We start from the raw sequence: 21296 nt of genomic DNA, 5'->3' as shown, positions 1-21296 counted from the left end.
TTCTGCTTGTTTCAACAAAATAATTGATTTGGAAAAAAAAAATTTGTTTTTTTTTTTTCAAAAAATTTTTTTTGTAATTTTGGATTAAAAATTCAAAAAATCACCCAAGCTAAGCACAGTCTAAGCGCCACTCTGGTACAAATGTTTACCCAAGTGCGTTTAGACTGTTTATGTATTGGGGCACTTTTCCAATTTTGTGAAAATTATTGAAAATGTGAAAATGCCGCCAGCTAAGCACAGTATAAGTGAAAATGTCGCACAGAATTATTTGCAAATGCGTTTAGACTGTGACTATGCAGGAGCACTTTTTCAATTTTGTGGAAATTTGGCATTTTTTTTTTTGAAATTTTATTAACTTCCCGTAGGGTAAGTTATAGTAATCGTCCAAAAATCGAAATCAAAAATTTTTACATTTCTCGACGTTTTGAAGGTTTCTGAACATTTTGGCATACTTCAGAAAAATGGATGTGTGTGTGTGTGTGTGTGTGTGTGTGTGTGTGTGTGTGTGTTTTGTATGTCCGCTTTTTTTCGTCCACGTTTTCGGGCGCACGGATCAACCGATTTGAATGGTTTAAAAAAACATTCGATTCCTATTGATAAGGAGATGTGCTGATTAGTTTTTGGCAAAGCAGGTCCAGCCGTTACGGAGATATGGAGCAAAGAGTGCAAAAATAGAAAGCGAATTTTTGAGAGAACGGATCAACCGATTTGAATGGTTTAAAAAACATTCGATTGCTATTGATAGGGAGATGTGCTGATTAGTTTTTGGCAAAGGTAGGCCCAGAGGTTTCGGAGTTACAGAGCTAAATTTAAAAAAAATGGCTGTTTTTGAGAGAACTAATCGTCCGATTTAAATGATTCAAAGAACTTTCTGCTTTTTTCAACAAAACAATTGATTTTGGAAAAAAAAATTTTTTTGTTTCTAATTTTTTTTCAAAAAAATTTTTTTGTAATTTTGGACTAAAAATTCAAAAATCACCCAAGCTAAGCACAGTCTAAGCGCCACTCTGGTACAAATGTTTACCCAAGTGCGTTTAGACTGTTTGTGTACTGGAGCACTTTTCCAATTTGTGAAATTATTGAAAAATGTGAAAATGCCGCCAAGCTGAGCACAGTATAAGTGAAAATATCGCACAGAATTATTTGCAAATGCGTTTAGACTGTGACTATGCGGGAGCACTTTTTCAATTTTGTGGAAATTTGGCAACTATTTTTTTTTTTTTGAATTTGATTCGAAATGAAATGACGATTGTTAATGTTCTGGAGGTGATAAATTGATTTATTTATAATTAACTTTCCGTAGGGTAAGTTATAGTAATCGCACAAAAATCGAAAATGAAAATTTTTATATATCTTTACGTTTCAAAGGTTTCTGAATATATTGGCATACCTTAGAGAAAATTGATGTATGTGTGTGTATGTGTGTGTGTGCGTGCATTTGTGTGTGTTCAGATACAAATTTCGTCGACGATTTCGGGAATCGGGATGAAGCAATTTGAATAATTCAAAAACATTTTACTTGCATTATCAAGATGAAGATTTGATGAAATTTTTATGAATTAGGTCTAGCGGTTTCGGAGATCTAGTAAAAAAAGTAAAAAAAAATAACATTTGGCGGTCAACAATAATCATTAGACATTAGACATATGCACATCAAATTATCAGATATTTTAAAGAGATTTTAACAATAAGTATACATTTTGTTTACATTCCTATGGGTTCCGTACCAATGCTTATGCGTTAGACAGCGACGCGGCGCTTACGCGCTTCGATATTTAGTCTCTCTATTAAAGCAGTACGATTGCTTTGAAAAAAAGTTCAGAATTTCCAAAATATTTCAAAATAAATTTTCAACAAAAAGTAAGTTTTTGTCTAAAATTTATATAGTCCTCAAAAATCTATTTTTTTCAGAGTAAATTTTTTTCAAAAATGTTAATCTTTTCAAAAAAAATAATTTTTGGTACGGGAAGTTCCAGCAATTTGCCTTAAGGCACGATGCCATGCGGCCCACTAGTTTATTTATATACATCATTATATATATATATATATATATATATATATATATATATATATATATTATAAGATAAAATTAGCTAGATATAAAGAGAATGGACCAGTCTCAGTTTGCAAGTTTTACCTTTTACAGATTCAAACTTCAACCATTTATTTCTAGACAATTTTTTTCTAAAAGTTATAAATTGTTATATATATAATTATAGATAATTTTATAAGCTTTCTAATGATATATAATAATGTTAATATATTTAATTAAATTTAAACAAAATAAATACAAAATATAAAACAAAGTGCTGCAGCTACAAGAATGTGAGGACGTTAACAAGATTTTAATTTCAATGTTAAACAAATTATTTTTATATAATTTTGTTCCTACATATACAAATAGTTATATACACATTTATAGATAATTTTATCTAGTTTTTAATGATATATAATAATATATACGTATAAAGATTTATTACTTATTAAATTTACAGAATAGTATCAAATATAAAAAAATGTAACCAATGAAATCCACCAATAGTAATAACTAGATACTAAATATTGAACTTTACAAATTTGTTTTACATAATTTTGTTTAAAAAGTTGTAAAACTTAATATACAGATTTGTAGATAATTTTATTAGCTTGCTAATTATTCAAGAAAACCATACAAATATTAAAAAAATATAACCATATTAGTTTACAAAAATATATGCATAGCAATTGTTTTAAACGCAGGATATAAACAATTTTTTAATATAATTTGTTCCAAAAGTTACAAATTGTTATATACAGATTTGTAGATAATTTTATTAGCTTTCTAATGATATATAATAAAATATATGTATTAGAACAAATTTAAACAATATAAAAGTAAATACAAACAAATGTAACCAAATAAAAAATCAACTCTTTATAAATGTTCACTTTTAAAATTTAAACAAATTTTTAAAAAACATGTTTATAAATATTTTTTTTATCTTTCTAATGATATATATTAATACACACCCGTATTAAACAATTGTTTTTGAAAATATTTGAAATTTGAATTTTAAATCTCAACGTTTGTTGCGAACGCGCGAACTTCACACTCAAAGTATTTTCACAAGCCTTACGTGCAGTAATTTTGTTTCAACTTGGTTTGTTATTCAAATTTAAACTAGTGGGGCGCATGGCATCGTGCCTTAAGGCAAATTGCTGGAACTTCCCGTACCAAATTTTTTTTTTTTTTTTGAGAAGATTAACATTTTTGAAAAAAAATTACTCTGAAAAAAATAGATTTTTGAGGAACTATATAAATTTTTGACAAAAACTTACTTTTTGTTGAAAAATTTATTTTGAAATATTTTGGAAATTCTGAACTTTTTTTCAAAGCAATCGTACTGCTTTAATGCATAGAGACTAAATATCGAAGCGCGTAAGCGCCGCGTCGCTGTCTAACGCATAAGCATTGGTACGGAACCCATAGGAATGTTAACAAAATGTATACTTATTGTTAAAATCTCTTTAAATATCTGATAATTTGATGTGCATATGTCTAATGTCTAATGATTATTGTTGACCGCCAAATGTTATTTTTTTTTTACTTTTTTTACTAGATCTCCGAAACCGCTAGACCTATTTTCATGAAAATTTGATCAAATCTTCATCTTGATAATGCAAGTAAAATGTTTTTGAATTATACAAATCGGACGCTCCGTTCTCTTAAAAACTGAGTTACCGTTTTTGGCCCTTTTTGCCCCATATCTTCGGAACGGACCTGCCTTTGACAAAAACTAATCAGCACGTCTCCTTATCAATACGAATCGAATGTTTTTTGAATTAATCAAATTGCTTCATCCCGGTTCCCGAAATCGTCGACGAAAATTTGTATCTGAACACACAAATGCACGCACACACACACACATACACACATACATCAATTTTCTCTAAGGTATGCCAATATATTCAGAAACCTTTGAAACGTAAAGATATATAAAAATTTTCATTTTCGATTTTTGTGCGATTACTATAACTTACCCTACGGAAAGTTAATTATAAATAAATCAATTTATCATCTCCAGAACATTAACAATCGTCATTTCATTTCGAATCAAATTTAAAAAAAAAATAGTGCCAAATTTCCACAAAATTGAAAAAGTGCTCCCGCATAGTCACAGTCTGAACGCATTTGCAAATAATTCTGTGCGACATTTTCACTTATACTGTGCTCAGCTTGGCGGCATTTTCACATTTTTCAATAATTTTCACAAAATTGGAAAAGTGCTCCAGTACACAAACAGTCTAAACGCACTTGGGTAAACATTTGTACCAGAGTGGCGCTTAGACTGTGCTTAGCTTGGGTGATTTTTTGAATTTTTAATCCAAAATTACAAAAAAATTTTTTTGAAAAAAAATTAGAAACAAAAAATTTTTTTTTCCAAAATCAATTATTTTGTTGAAAAAAGCAGAATGTTCTTTGAATCATTTAAATCGGACGCTTAGTTCTCTCAAAAACAGCCATTTTTTTTAAATTTAGCTCTGTATCTCCGAAACCTCTGGGCCTACCTTTGCCAAAAACTAACCAGCACATCTCCCTATCAATAAGAATCGAATGTTTTTTAAACCATTCAAATCGGTTGATCCGTGCGCCCGAAAACGTGGACGAAAAAAAGCGGACATACAAAACACACACACACACACACACACACACACACATCCATTTTTTCTGAAGTATGCCAAAATGTTCAGAAACCTTCAAAACGTCGAGAAATGTAAAAATTTTTGATTTCGATTTTTGGACGATTACTATAACTTACCCTACGGGAAGTTAATAAACAATTTCTTAAATATAATTCTGTTGCAAAAGTTACAAATTGTTACATACCGATATATAATAATATATATATAAAATTATTAATAATTGTTAATAATTTTTAAATTTACTGCTAATTCAAATCTACGCGTTAACCAACTGTCAACTAGTGTCAACTGTCAACACAACCGCCATATTAAACTCGATACAAATTAATTACAAATTACATTATAATTAATAATAATTACAAATTAATATATAAACAATGTTTTAAACAATGCACAACGTTAAATATATGGTAAGTTAACACTTTATTTGTATTTTTTAAAACAAAATTAACATTGTGCCAAATTTTACCCACTTTGACTTACAAAATGGCTGCCAAATATTAAATCACGTAATACAGTCAGTTCAAACATAAGAGTTTGAACTGAAAAGCAAATATTTAACATTTCATTAAGATTATTTCTACTATTTAATAAAATTACTATTACGTTTAATAACTTTTAAATTTACCTCTAAATCAAATCTACGCAACACAACCGCAATATTCATTAACTCGATACTGTTCGAATTGCAACAAATTAATATATAAACAATGTTTTAAACAATGCACAACGTTAAATATATGGTAAGTTTACACTTTAAATGTATTTTTTAAAACAAAATCCTACAAAATTAACATTGTGCAAAATTTTACCCACTTAGAATTACAAAATGGCTGCCAAATATTAAATCATGTAAATACAGTCAGTTCAAACATAAAAGTTTGAACTGAAAAGCAAATATTTAACATTTTAATAAGTATACTTCTACTATTTAACAATTACTATTACGTTTAATAAATTTTGAATTTACCGCTAAATCAAATCTACGCGTTAACCAACTGTCAACTAGTGTCAACTGTCAACACAACCGCTATATTAAATTCGATACTGTTCGATTTGCAACAAATTAATATTTAAACAATGCACAACGTAATATATATGGTAAGTTAACACTTTAAATGTATTTTTTAAAACAAAATTTTACAAAATTAACATTGTGCAAAATTTTACCCACTTCGACTTACAAAATGGCTGCCATATATTAAAAACACATAAAAGTTTAAACTGAAAAGCAAATATACAACATTTTAATAAAGTTACTTCTACTATTAATAAAATTACTATTACGTTTAATATTTTCGAATTTGCCGCTAAAAACGTATTGTTTACCAAAACGCGCGCGTTAACCACCTGTCAACCAGTGTCAACTACCAAAACATAACCTCAACAAAAATGTCGGGTACTAGCAAACAAATTAAGATAAAACAAGACTTTAAACAATGTTTTAATATTTTATAATTTGTGATAAATGATAAATAACCATGGACCTGGACGATCCTGGTGAGGATTCAAATTCTCTGGAAATAAATCAAATAAATCCTTCATCACCAATTCTTGAAACAAGAAGAAGTAGCAGAATTAGAAGTGTGCACGATTCTAGCATAATCACAGGCCATATTGTACAGGAAGAAAATAGTAGTAATAGTAATGATATAGAAGTAGTTAAGACTGAAGATATTAAAGTGGTGGATGTCAAGTGTAACAAAAAACGAGCCCTAAGTGTCTCAGACGACGACGATGATGAAGAGGGTACTTTATGTCCAATATGTTTCGACTATTGGACTAATTCAGGTGACCATCGCTTGACATCTTTAAAATGTGGGCACTTATTCGGACACTGTTGTATCAAACGTTGGCTCAAAGGCGAGACTAAAAACTGTCCGACTTGCAAAATGAAAGCACACATGCGTGATCTGCGTTTTATTTACGCAAAGACTCTCAAAGTACAAGACACTAGCGAGTTAGAATTCATGAAAGATAAACTAGATAAAGTCATAGCCGAGAAATGCAAGTTGGAACAACAGTATCAATCCTGCATTATTAAACTACAATTACTCTCAGAAGAAAATGAAAAACTTAAACAATGCTCCATTACCCCGAGTAGTACTTCCTCTAGTCATTGTAAAACTCAATTAATCGATTTGTATAAAGATAAGACTATAGAGATGTCCAGCGATGCCGGGTGTAGAGTTTTTTCATACAATCCGCATTATCAATTGCTGGCGGTGTCACAGAAGTCTCAGGGGAATATTTTTGTTGGTTTCGGAGTCAAGTTGATCGATATGAAGTTGTGTAAGGCGCTTCAATTTGTTTATTTGAGCCAGAAACAGATTCGGCATATTGAATTTAGTACATTGAACGTTGATTTGCTGCTGACTGTGTCTTTGGATAAAACTGCAAAGGTAGATAAATAAAATATGTATATATATATATATAATATATATTATATATATATATATATATATATTGGACATTTACAAATTTCTTTGCTCCCAAGGGCTCAAACGCTTCCAATTAATAAAAGAAAATTCTCTGAAAGTTTTAGCTCTTAATATTAACATTTAGATAGTCCGCAATTAAATTAAAAGTTTCATATATTCATTATTAACATTTGTCATTAAATAAATTCTGGCGCCATCTGTGATAATATTTATGAAATATTATGACTAATATGTCCAATGATCATTTTCCACCGCCGAATATCATTTCTTTTTTACTATTTCCTCTGTATCTCCGAAACCACCAGACCTGCCTTTACAAAAATTGCGTCAATTATTCATTTCGTCATCACAAGTAAAATGTTTTTTGAATCATTCAAATCGGGCGCTCCGATCCCTCAAAAACTCGATTTCTATTTTATTTTTGACCGGCAAATATCATTTCTTTTTTACTTTTTCCTCTGTATCTCCGAAACCACTAGACCTGCCTTTACAAAAATTGCGTCAATTATTCATTTCGTCATTACAAGCAAAATAATTTTTGAATCATTCAAATCGGATGATCTGTTCTCTCAAAAACTCGATTTATATTTTATTTTAACCGGCAAATATCATTTCTTTTTCACTTTTTCCTATGTATCTCCGAAACCGCTGGACCTGCCTTTACAAAAATTGCGTCATTTATTCATTTCCTGATTGCAAGTAAAATGTTTTTTGAATCATTCAAATCGGGCGCTCCGATCCTCAAAAACTCGATTTCTATTTTATTTTTGACCGGCAAATATCATTTTTTTCACCTTTTCCTCTGTATCTCCGAAACCACTAGACCTGCCTTTACAAAAATTGCGTCACTTATTTATTTCGTCATTGCAAGTAAAATGTTTTTTGAATCATTCAAATCGGACGATCCGTTCTCTCAAAAACTCGCTTTCTATTTTCTGCACTCTTTGCTCCATATCTCCGTAACGGCTGGACCTGCCTTTGCCAAAAACTAATCAGCACATCTCTCTATCAATAGGAATCGAATGTTTTTTAAACCATTCAAATCGGTTGATCCGTGCGCCCGAAAACGTGGACGAAAAAAAGCGGACATACAAAACACACACACACACACACACAACACACACACACACATCCATTTTTTCTGAAGTATGCCAAAATGTTCAAAAACCTTCAAAACGTCGAGAAATGTAAAAATTTTTGATTTCGATTTTTGGACGATTACTATAACTTACCCTACGGGAAGTTAACAAAAGGCCACATTGTTAAAATAGCTATTATATTTATATTTTTTTTTGTAGATTTATGACGTTCCAAAAAAACTATCATCCTAGTCGTCATACAGAAATTCAATTGTGGTCTTGCTGTTGGGATGGATGCAACCCAAATTTATTTTATGTGGGAGGACAGTCGGGAACATTTTTGAAATTTGATTTAAATAATGCACAGGAGTGTCTGGATACGTTCAAGGTAAAATAAATAAAATTTTCTATTCAATAAAGCAAAAATAGTGTGCATGGTACGAAACCCTAAAAATGTTTCTAAGGTCTCTAAGTATGATTTTTGGATAGTGCTCGTCGAGACCTTTCATTTGATACCCCACATGACATATTGAATGTAAAATCTTTAATTACTGTACTGTTTATAGTTTAGCAACCCAATGGTCTACTTTTAATTATATCTTTTGTAAGTTTTAAACCGTTCGCAGAAAATAAATGAAATATTTGGTAAATTTGTTCTAAATTAAGATTACAGGAAGTTGGTATATTTTAAAATAACAAAAAATTGGCTTTAGAATTTAATGAATGGTACGAACCCTATAAGACTGTAAGTACGATTTTTGTATAGTGCTTTTCGCGACCTTTCATTTGATACCGCAACCCATTGGTCAACTTTTTATAATATTTTTTGTAACTTGTAAACCATCGGTCCAAAATAAATGAAATATTCAGTAAATTTGTTCTTAATTAATATGTTTATAACCTTATCGAGTATAAAAACCTTACAGCAAGTTGTCGTGCAGTAAATTATTGGTTATATTTTTATCATTCCTATTCCTTCTTATTTTTAGTTTGCTCGTCTATTTTTATATATTTTAGTTTGCTCGTCAGTAAGTCCCTTGTGTCTTTCATTGCTAGTTTGCTCGTCAGTAATGTTTCTTTTTATTTTTTATTTTCAGTTTGATCGTCAGTAGAGTCCCTTTTGTGTTTTATTTGCAATTTGCTCGTCAGTAGATTCCCTTTTGCCTTTTTGTAAATTGCTCGTGAGTAGAGTCCTTTTTGTCTCTTATTTCAGTTAGTTCGTCAGTAGAGTCCCTTTTGTCTTTTATTTGCAGTTTGCTCGTCAGTAGAGTCCTTTTTGTGTTTTATTTCCAGTATGCTCGTAAGATACAAAAGTCCCTTTTGTATCTTATTTGCAGTTTGCTCATCAGCGGAGTCCCTTTTGTGTTTCATTTCTAATTTGCTCGTCAGTAGAGTCCCCTTTGTCTTTTATTTCTAGTTTGCTCGTCGATAGAGTCCCCTTTGTCTTTTATTTCTAGTTTGCTCGTCGGTAGAGTCCCCTTTGTCTTTTATTTCTAGTTTGCTCGTCGGTAGAGTCCCCTTTGTCTTTTATTTCTAGTTTGCTCGTCGGTAGAGTCCCCTTTGTCTTTTATTTTAAATTTGCTCGTCAATGGAGTCTCTTTTGTTTTTTATTTGCAATTTGTTCGTCAGTAGAGTCCCTTTTCGTAAATGATCGACGATTGTAATTGTTTTATTTTGATTGTCAGTAGAGTTCATTTTTCTTTATTTGAATGAAAAAATCATTTGCTCGCCAGTAGAGTCCTTATTCCTATTTATTTGTAACTACGATATTTCAATAGTGCTCTTTGAGACCTTTCATTTGAAACCCCACATGCCTATATTTGAAGTAAAACTTTTTAACCCACTATACAATTTACATTCAGCAACCCATTGATTTATGTTTTATTAAATCTTTTGTAACTTTTGAACCGTTTGTCCAAAATAAATAGAATGTTCGGCAAATTTGTTCTAAATTAAGAGATTTATAACATAGTCGTGTATAGAACCTTTGAAGAAACTTGGTATACTTTAAAATAGCAAAAAAATACGTTAAAAATACATTATGCAGAACCCTGTTGAAATGTTTAGAATATCATTAAGATATTTCGATAGTGCTCTTTGAGACCTTTCATTAGATACCCCACATGCCTATATTTGAAGTAAAACTTTTTAACCCACTGCACAATTTTCATTAAGCAACCCTTTGGTTTACATTTCATTAAATCTATTCAAACAACAAACTTCTATATTTATATTTCTATTTCTTTTACCTTTTCAGCTCGATGACATGTCACCAGCCATTTCCATACGTGCAGTTCCAGCCTCACCAGGTGCCCCTTTGCCCTACGGAGGAGTCTTAGTGTGCACTCTGAAATCCTGTTGGGTCGTGGACACAATTGATACATCCAAAAAGACCTTCAAGTTGCCCTTCGAAGGCTCCTTTGTCAGTCTGTCCTACGACAGAAGTTCCGATCATATACTAATATCGGCGAGGCCCTGTTCCAAATTCAAGAATTCAAGACACATCGTGGCCACTTTGGATAAAGTCGATGACATCATAACCGCTCGAATGGTGCACGAATTCTTGGGAGGACAGTTTCAGGATGTTATGTCGAGATCGACACAGGTGAGGGATAAATTTATATTATATTTGTGTAGTGCTCGTCGAGACCTTCATTTGATACCCCACATGCCATATTTGACGTCACAACATCTTTACCCGCTGTACTATTTATAGTTTGGCAACCCATTGGTCTACTTTCGTTACATCTCTTGTAACTTTTGAACCGTTCTTCTGAGATAAATGAAATATTCGACAAATTTGTTCTAAATTGTACTGTCTATAATATTGTCTAACATTGTAAGACCCTTCAGCAATTCGGTGTACTTATAAATTACACTAAAATTAATATATTAATTGTCTATGATTATTTATACGATATTCGTATAGTGTTCTTCGAGACCTTTCATTTGATACCCCACATGACATATTTGACGCTACGATATCTTTACCCGCTGTACTATTTATAGTTTGGCAACCCATTGGTCTACTTTTCTTACATCTCTCGTAACTTTAGAACCGTTCGTCTGAGATAAATGGAATATTCGACAAATTTGTTCTAAATTGTACTGTCTATAATATTGTCTAACATTGTAAGACCCTTCAGCAATTCGGTGTACTTATAAATTACACTAAAATTAATATATTAATTGTCTATTGATTATTTATACGATATTCGTATAGTGTTCTTCGAGACCTTTCATTTGATACCCCACATGACATATTTGACGCTACGATATCTTTACCCGCTGTACTATTTATAGTTTGGCAACCCATTGGTCTACTTTTCTTACATCTCTCGTAACTTTAGAACCGTTCGTCTGAGATAAATGGAATATTCGACAAATTTGTTCTAAATTGTACTGTCTATAATATTGTCTAACATTGTAAGGCCCTACAGCAAATCGGTGTATTTATAAATAACCCATTAATTAATATATTAATTTTCTATTGATTATTTATACAATATTCGTATAGTGCTCGTCGAGACCTTTCATTTGATACCCCACATGCCGCATGTGACGTCACAACATCTTTAATTGTTGTACTATTTAAGTTCCTGCAACCCAATGGTCTACTTTTGTTACATATTTTGTAACTTTTGAACCGTTCGTCTGTGATAAATGAAATATTCGGTGAATTTGTTGTAAATTCAATTGTCTGTAATACTGTCTAGTATAGAAACCTTACAGCAAACCAGTATTCTTTAAAATTTCCAAAATATAATATTGGTCATTGAATATATAGGTTATACGGAACCCTACTCGTTTCTTAAACCTGTGAATGTGGTATTTCGATAAATCTGATGAAGACCTTTTATTTGATACCCCACATGACATATTTGATGTGACAACATCTGTCTGGGCTGTACACAATAACTTTTTTTGAAAATTTTTCGTATGCCTATAATATTTTATTTATAATGTCCAATGAAGGGAGAGATTCAATAAATTCAGAAAATCCAATTTGTTAATTTTATCTTTCGACTCATTGCTCAATTTTTATTTTTTTCATAACATTTTGTTACTTTTTTTTAATTTGCTCGTCAGTAGAGTTCTTTTTTTTCTATTTTTTTTAAGTTGTTTGTCAGTAGAGTTCTTTTTCTTATTTTTCAGATTTTGATCGTCAGTAGAGTTCTTTTTTTTAACTTGTCGGAGTTTGCTTCTCAGTAGAGTTTCTTTCCCTTTTTAAAATCAGGAATTAGTGTTTACGCGTCAGTAGAGTTCCTTTCCTGTCATTTTTGAGTTTGTTCGACTGTAGAGTCCCTTTGGTTTCTCATTTTCATTTCTGCAAAAATGGAGCAAAAGGACTCTACTGACGAGCAAACTCAAAAAAATTTGGAGCAATAGGACTCTACTAGAGAGCATCATGATCTTTTACATCTTTTTTTAATTTCCATAAAATATTTTTGTAATTTTGGATTAAAAATGAAAAAATCATCCAGACTAAGCACAGTCTAAGCGCCAATCTGGTACAAATGTTTCGCAAGTGCGTTTACTGGAGCACTTTCAATTTGGTGAGAAAACTATGAAAAAATGTGAAAATGCCGCCAAGCTGGCACAGTATAAGTGAAAATGTCGCACAGAATGGTTTGCAAATGCGTTTAGACTGTGACTGTACGGGAGCACTTTTTCAATTTTGTGTAAATTGGGCAACTATTTTTTTGTAATCAAGTTCTATTAGTGTCCTTTTTCTGGAGCTAATAGATCGTGTGTTTTAGTTTGCTCGTCAGTAGAGTTCCTTTTTAAATGTTCTAGAGCAAAAAGTAGAGTCTGTAATGTAATCTCCTAGAAAGAAAATAAAGTTTGATAGTCAGTAGAGTCCCTTTCTTTTTGTTTACAATTTAATTAGCTCGTCAGTAGCGTCAAACAAAAAAAGCACTCTACTGATGAGCAACTATATTTTAATATAAAAAGCAAAAAAGGACTCTACAGACAACCAAACTTAATTCTATTCTAAAAATACACAAAAGAGATTCTACTGACGAGCAAACTTAATTTTAATCTTAAAAAAACACAAAAGGGACTCTACTGACGAGCTAACTTGTTTTCAATTTAACAAGAGGAACAAAGGGACTCTACTTACAAAATTTAATTTTGCTCTAAAAAAAAACAGGAAAAGGACTCTACTGACGAACAAACTTATTTTCCTTTAAAAAGGACGAGCAAATTTTAATTTTGTCCTGAAAATTAAAAAGGGGACCATACTGACGAGCAAACTTAATTTTGCTTTAAAAAAACAGGAAAAAGGACTCTACTGACGAACAAACTTAATTTTCCTTTAAAAAGGACTCTACTGACAAGCAAATTTTAATTTTAATCTTAAAAAAAAAAACAAAAAAGGGACTCTGCTGACGAGCAAATTTTAATTCTGTCCTGAAAATAAAAAGGGGACCATACTGATGAGCAAACTTAATTGTGCTTTAAAAAAACAGGAAAAAGAACTCTACTGACGAACAAACTTAATTTTTCTTTAAAAAGGACTCTACTGACAAGCAAATTTTAATTTTAATCTTAAAAAAAAAACACAAGAGGGACTCTGCTGACGAGCAAATTTTAATTTTGTCTTGAAAATTAAAAAGGGGACTATACGAGCAAACTTAATTTTGCTTTAAAAAAAAAAAACAAGAAAAGGACTCTACTGACGAAACAAACTTAATTTTGCTTTAAAAAAAAAAGGAAAAAAAAACTCTACTGATGAACAAACTTAATTTTGCTTTAAAAAAAACAGGAAAAAGGACTCTACTGACGAACAAACTTAATTTTGCTTTAAAAAGGACTCTACTGACAAGCAAATTTTAATTTTAATCTTAAAAAAAAAACACAAAAGGGACTCTGCTGACGAGCAAATTTTAATTTTGTCCAGAAAATTAAAAAAGGCTTATGATTTATGATTCACATTTGATTTGCTCAGATATAACAAACAGGATAGCAAAAATAATGAAAGTTGCAGAGTATTTGTAATAATGTATTTGAAAACGTTTAAAATTTCTCGAATATTTCATTACGGTACGGGAAGTTCCAGCAATTTGCCTTAAGGCACGATGTCATACACCACTAGTTATATTAAGCTTCATATTCATGTACGAGTGTAAATAGGTATATGATACTATATTAATTGCTGTAGGATTGAAGTGTAACTCATAACTAACGCAACAGTGAAAGAATTTTTAAAATCCGTCAATAAATACGCGAGTTATTGACGTTTATATTTTAGTGCGACAGCAGCGCCACTGTTTTTGGCATCAGGCGGCAGTGATGTCACTCGAGAATTTAAAACGGCATAACTTTTGCATTTGTTGAGATATTTTGATGCGGTTTTCACACTTTTATGTTATTTTGTTCGAGGTTTCATATTAAATGAAGAGATTTATATTTGATGCTTTATTTTTTTTAGTATTAAAGAAAATTTATTGGAAGATTGTAAGTTTTATAATATGAATTCAATATAATTTTTTTTTATTATTTATCTTATCTATATGTCTATTATCTTTTCAAGATAATCTTCAACAACGAGCACTACGTGGCAGTCTACGACAACCACTACAAGAGCTACATCATCTGGAGTATGAAAACCGAGAGGAAGGTCAAGACGCTGCCAGTATCGAATCCTGTTCTCGATCTGTGTGCAGCACAAGTCGATTCGAATATGTATCTTTTAGCTTTAACCGAGACCTCTTTGTATTTGTATAGGACGAGAGTGGTCGTTTGATAATAATAATAATAGTAATAGTAATAATAATAATAATGATAATAATAATATTAATTATTATTATTATTATTATTGTTATTTAGAGTTGTGTAAATACTAGTTTGTAATATAAATTTTACCCGATTTAATTCTGTACAAATTAAGCTAAGGCAATATTTTTATACGAACTGATGGTAATAAAATAAGAATATTGAACTGAAATGTTTTTTATAATGAATGGAATTAGGTCAATGTGAGACAAGAAGGGGCTCTACTGACGAGCAAACTGAAAATAATAGACTCTATTGACGAGCAAACTAAAATAAGAGACTAAAAGGGCTCTACTGACGAGCAAACTCGAGAAAAGGAGGAGCAAAAGGACTCTACTGACAAATTCAGAAAAAAAAAATAGGAGCGAAAGGACTCTACTGACAAGCAAACTCAGAAAAAGGGGCAATAGGACTCTACTGACAAGCAAACTAAAAATAAAAAAGGGGGGCTCTATTGACGAGCAAACTCAAAGAAATAGAAAAAAGACTACTGACGAACAAATTCAGAAAAAGAAGAAAAAGGACTCTACTGAATAGAAAAACAAAAGGGGATCTATTGACATGAAAAAATGACTTCTTCCAACTAGAAAATAGATGTTAAAAAAAAACTTCAATAATTTTGGGAAACAGAACTTTACTAACAAGTAAATTTAGAGAAAAAAATAGAATATTAATTTAAAAAAAAGGGACTCTACTGACGAGCAAATTCACAAAAATTAGGATCAAAAGGACTCTACTGACGAGCAAATTCAAAATAATTGAAGAAAAGGGACTCTACTGACGAGCAAACTCAAAAAAAAAATTTATAAAAGGACTACTGACGAGCAAACTGAACATAAAGACAAAAGGACTCTACTGACGAGCAACTGAAAATAAAAAAAAAAGATTCTACTGACGAGCAAAGAGTACATAAAAGACAAGAGATTCTCATGAAGAGCAAATTTGACAAAAAAAAAATAAAGAAGCCTTTACTGACGATCAAATTCATAAAAATAGGAAAAAAGGACTGTACTGATGAGCAAACTGAAAATAAAAGGAAAAGGGGCTCTACTGACAAACAAATTTAAAAAAAATAGGAAAAGGACTCTACTGACAAGCAAATTCAAAGCAAAAATAGGAGAAAGGACTTTACTGAGGAGCAAGTTCAGAAAAAATGTAAAACCTACTAAAAACAGCAAACTGAAAACAAAAAGAAAAGGGACTCAAAAAAATTAGTAAAAGAATCTCTACTGACAAGAAATTTTTAAAAAAAGTGGGTAAAAGGACTCTACTGACGAGCAAATTCATAAAAATTAGAAAAGGGGACTTTACTGACGAGCAAATTGAAAATAAATAGTAAAAGGGACTCTACTGAACAGCAAATTCACAAAAATTTGGGAGAAGGACTCTACTGACGAGTAAATTCATAAAAGTTAGAAAAAAGGACCCTACTGAAGAGTAAATTCAGAAAAAATAAGAAAAGGGACTCTACTGATGAGTAAACTCAAAAAAAGACTGACACGCAAACTCAAAAAATTTGAAGCAAAAAGACTACTGACGAACAAATTAAAAAAAATAGAAAAAAAAACTCTACTGACGAGCAAACTCAAGAAAAGGTCTGAACTGGCTGAAAAAAATAAAAGCAAAAGGATTCTACTGACGAGCAAACTGAAAACAAAAGATAAAATGATCTCTGCTGACCAGAAAACTCTGCTAATACAGACATATGAGGAAAGGGGACTCTACTGACGAGCAAGTAAAAATAAATAAAAAAGGAGGTTTCTTTCAACTAAAAAATAGATATTAAAAAAAAATCTTCAATAATTTTAGAAAACAGAACTTCACTAACTAAATTAGAAAAAAAATTTAGAATATTAGAATATTAATTTATACAAGTCCAAAAAATTTATATTAGAAAAACTAAGATCACATTTAGAAACACTAAAATCACTTTCCCACAAGCCTATAATATTTTACAACTCCGTTTCCTCCCATCAACAGTTTAATCATTTCACCAATTCAAAATAACATCTCCTTCGAAAACAACCTCAACATAATTTTTAGAAACACTTTCCCACAGGCCTATAATATTTTACAACCGCAACTCCTCCCCTCGACCTCGAGTTCATTCAATTCCATTCCACCAACATCATATATTACATGTATTTATTTAAAAAAAATTTAATAACATAACAAACAGTAAAAAACATGTACATTAAAATTTTATTACAAAAATATTATCTGCCATCGGCCGAGCACAGCTGAGGCTCTCTAACTAATATTTATTACCGGTCACAACTATCGAGTGTCCTTTACTAAATTGAAAACCATTCTATTTGTTTATCTCTATCTTTTTCATGTGCATGTTTTTGTTGAACGTTGAAAGAAAATCGAATCGTGAATCGGATAATAAATTAATAATAATAATTTGTTTGTAGTTTAAATTCTGAATTTTTTTAATTAATTAATTATTTAAATGAATTTTGTTATCGACTAACTAACTAAACAGCTGCTCCGTCGCCCTCTCCAGTTCCCAGTTGTAAGAGGATAGTGCCACTCGGGCCTGGTGCTCCTCGATGCCCATGTCGATGAGACGTTGGATTTTGGTGTTGCAGTCGGAGAACACATGAGGACCTGGAAAAAAAGAATATAAAGTTATAGTTTTGAAGTGAAACTTTTAAAGGGACTGTCGAATGACAAGTTTGTGTGGAATGGTTCTGCGAATAGAAATGTTGGTCGATCGATTGAATTTGTTTTGGATTGTTGAATACAAATTTTGTGGAAGTGTTTGAATCTAAAATTGTTTGAAATTACAAAAAATGTCTTATTTAAAATTGTATGAATTGGTCCAAAACAGTTTAATATTGTTTTAAATCACCAAAAATTGTTTAAAAACTGTGCGAAATTGTCCAAAATTGATAAATGTGTATTTTTAGAAATTTTCCAAAATGTTTTAGGCACTCGGTTCAACAGGAATCTACAGAAGAGCAAATTCAGAAAAAAATAAGAAAAGGGACTCTACTGACGATCAAATACAGAAAAAATAAGAAAAGGGACTCTACTAACGAGCAAATTCAAAAAAATTATGAGCAAAAGGACTCTACTGACAAAGCAAATTCAAGAAAAATTATAAACAAAAGGAATCTACTGACGAGCAAGTTCAGAAAAAATAAGCAAAGAGACTCTACTGACGAGCAAATTAAGAAAATATAAAAAAATGTTACTGTGGAGGAAATTCAAAGACAAAAAGAAAAGGGACTCTACTGACGAGCAAATTTAGAATAAATAGAAAAAAGGACTCTGCTAACGAGCAAAATTGAAAAAAAAATAGAAAAAGGACTATACTGAGGAGCGAATGCATAAAAATTACAAACAAAAGGACTCTACTGACAAGCAAATTAAGATAATATAAAGAAAATGGTTACTGTCGAGAAAAATAGAAAAAAGGACTCTACTGACGAGCAAATTCAGAAAAAATAGAAAGGACTCTACTGACACACAAATTCAGAAAAAATAGAAAGGACTCTACTGATGAGCAAATTCAGAAAAAATATAAAAGGACTCTATTGGCGAGCAAATTCATAAAAATTAGGAACAAAAGGACTCTACTGACAAGCAAATTCAGAAAAAAAGACTTAACGAGCAAATTTATAAAAATTAGGAGCAAAAGGACTCTACTGACGAGCAAATTTAAAAAAAATAAAAAAGGAGTAAAATGAAAATAAAAAGAAAAAGCGACTCTACTGACAGCACATTTAAAAAGAGAAAAAGGACTCGACTAATAATAAAATTCAGAAAAATATAAAAAAAGACTATTGCAAAAAAAATTATTGTATTTATTGTATTATCCAAAATTGTTTTAATATTGTTTAAAATGGTCCAAAATTGTTTAAAATACTTAAAGACGTTTTAAAATGTCCAACATTATTTAAAATTGTCAAAAATTGTTTTGAATCGTCCAAAGCATTTTAAAATTTTCAAAAAAGTTTGATATTATCCAAAATTGTTTAATATTTGTAAAACTTGTTTTAAATTTTACAAATTTGTCTGAAATTTGGGAAATTTTATTTTAAATTGTCCAAAATTAACCAAAATTGTCAATATGACCACATGGTTTAATATTGTTTAATTTGTCCAAATGGTTTAAAATACTTAAAAATTATTTTAAATTGTCCAAACCATTTTATAATTTCCAAATTGTTTGAAATTGATAAAATTTGATTTACATTGTCTAAAATTGTCTAAAACTAACCAAAGATTTGACTCATATGGTATAAAATAGTTTGATTGTCCGAAAATGCCCAAAAATTAATTCAAATTGTCCAAAATTACTTAAAATTGTTAAAAAATTTTGTTTAAAATTGTCTGAAATTAAATTAAATTTTCTAAAATTTACCTTAACCAACCAAAAGTGTTAAATATTGGTTTGAATTATTTAAAAAAAATATTTTGATTTATGATTTAAATTGTCTAAAATTGTCCAAATTATTTTTATATCATCCAAATTGATTTCAATTGTTTCAAAATTGTTAAATTTGGTTTTATATTCTTCAAATTGATTTAGATTATTTTAAAATATAGAAATACATATAATTTTTAAATATTTAAAATTGACCAAAATTAACCAAAATCATGTGTAATATTCAAAATTGTCCAAAATTGATTTATATTGACCGAATTGTCTAAAATTGACTGAAATTGTTCAAAATAGTGCAAAATTGTCTAGAATTGTCCAAATTGACGAAACTTGTTAAATATTGCTTAAAACTGTCTGAAATTGTCCAAAATTGTTGAAACCATTTAAATTATCCAAAATTATTTTAAATTGACTAAAATTTGATCCAAAATGCCTAAAATTGATCAAAATTGTGCCAAATTGGTAAAACTTGTCAAAACTATTTAAAATTGTTTTGAATTTGTCTAATTTTTTCAAAAATTAATCAAAATAATTTTAAATTGTCCAAAATCGTTTAATATTATTGAAAATAGTTTTAACTTGTTTTAGAATGTACAAAATTGTCTAGAGTTATCCAAAATTGTTTAAAATCATCTAAATTGTTTAATATGGTTTAAAATTATCCAAAATATTGTTTTAATAGTTCATAATTATTTTATATAGCTCAAATTATCGAAAATTGTTATAAATTATCCAAAATTGTTGATATTGTTAAGATTTGTTTTAAATTGATGAAAATGACTAAAATTGACCAAAATTGTCCGAAATTTTTGATAATTATTTAATATTGTTTTTAAATTATCAAATTTGTTGCAAATTCTCTAAAATCGTCTTATATTGAATTTATTCAAAATTGTCAAAAATTGTCTGGAATTATTTCAAAATTGTCCAAAATTGTTACTGGCTGAATCTAAAATTCTGTTTAATATAGTCTAAAAATGTCTCACATTGTCTGAAATTTGAAATTTAAATTTATATATATATATATATATTATATATATATATATATATATATAGATATATATATATATATATATATATAGACACGTAACTTTGTCTCCAAACTAACAAGATGTGCTTTTGGAATAAGCTTTTTTATAATAAAACATTATTTATTTTAATTTTTACAATTTTCAAAAATTTTCATAACTTGATGTTTTTTCAATTTTTTATTTCATACTTATTTTTTTGTTGCAATTTTGTGTTGTTCTTTGTGTTATTTTTTTAAAAATTTATTTGTATGCGCTGAAGATGGATCAAATCTATAACCGAAACGTATGTTCTCTTAATTAAAACATTTTGCATTAAAACTGTTTTTTAATTATTGGATGGATGCCCAAGAAACAATTTTTATCATATATATATATATAATAATCATTTACCTCCTGCATAAATGTTTGTCCAATGTTTAGCCGTCAGCGTAAACATTTCATTATTTTCTTTGTATTGTTTGGCTACGACTGCATCCTGAGGATCATCTGGCTCTGCTGCCGATAAAAGGGCTTGTAACGATAATAACACAGTACGGAGGGTCATTGCAGCAGCCCTAGAAAAAATTATAATAATAATAATAATTATATATATATATATATATATATATATATATATAATAATTTTATCTATTTTTCAACGATCTATAATAATATATAAGGATGAGAAGGAATTTTAACAGAATAGTGCTAAATATAAAAAAATGTAACCAATGAAATCTATCATCGGCTAATAACTGTACTAAAATTTATATATATATATACTAGCTAACCCGGCAAACGTTGCCTTGCCATAAAAAATATGCCTAAATGTTAAAAAATTAATAAAGTGCCAAAAATCAAATATTTAATCGATTTGGACTCTGATTCTTTGACAAATAGTTAAAAA

The 21296-nt window shown here is 29.8% G+C and overlaps 2 protein-coding genes across 2 annotated transcripts; one reads left to right on the top strand and one right to left on the bottom strand.

Annotated features, from left to right (window-relative positions):
- The first annotated feature begins 6164 nt into the window (after window positions 1–6164).
- On the top strand, window positions 6165–14954 carry LOC113380278 (E3 ubiquitin-protein ligase RFWD3-like). Its single transcript, XM_026619629.1, has 4 exons — window positions 6165–6955; window positions 8423–8591; window positions 10461–10808; window positions 14742–14954. The coding sequence occupies exons 1-4, from the start codon at window positions 6165–6167 to the stop codon at window positions 14952–14954; spliced, it is 1521 nt and encodes a 506-aa protein (XP_026475414.1).
- Window positions 14955–17318: 2364 nt separating this feature from the next.
- LOC113380279 (ubiquitin-conjugating enzyme E2-22 kDa-like) lies at window positions 17319–20959 on the bottom strand. The gene is made up of 2 exons (XM_026619630.1): window positions 20801–20959; window positions 17319–17596 (listed from the first exon to the last, which is right to left on the bottom strand). The coding sequence occupies exons 1-2, from the start codon at window positions 20952–20954 to the stop codon at window positions 17460–17462; spliced, it is 291 nt and encodes a 96-aa protein (XP_026475415.1). The 5' UTR covers window positions 20955–20959; the 3' UTR covers window positions 17319–17459.
- Between the last annotated feature and the right edge of the window lie 337 nt (window positions 20960–21296).

Source organism: Ctenocephalides felis, unplaced genomic scaffold (genome assembly GCF_003426905.1).
Source record: "Ctenocephalides felis isolate EL2017-DRISC unplaced genomic scaffold, ASM342690v1 CF-g0.4_SCAFFOLD_02000, whole genome shotgun sequence".
Lineage (NCBI taxonomy): Eukaryota > Metazoa > Arthropoda > Insecta > Siphonaptera > Pulicidae > Ctenocephalides > Ctenocephalides felis.
The sequence above is the reverse complement of the archived record's forward strand: the minus strand, read 5'-3'. Positions and strand labels throughout refer to the sequence as shown.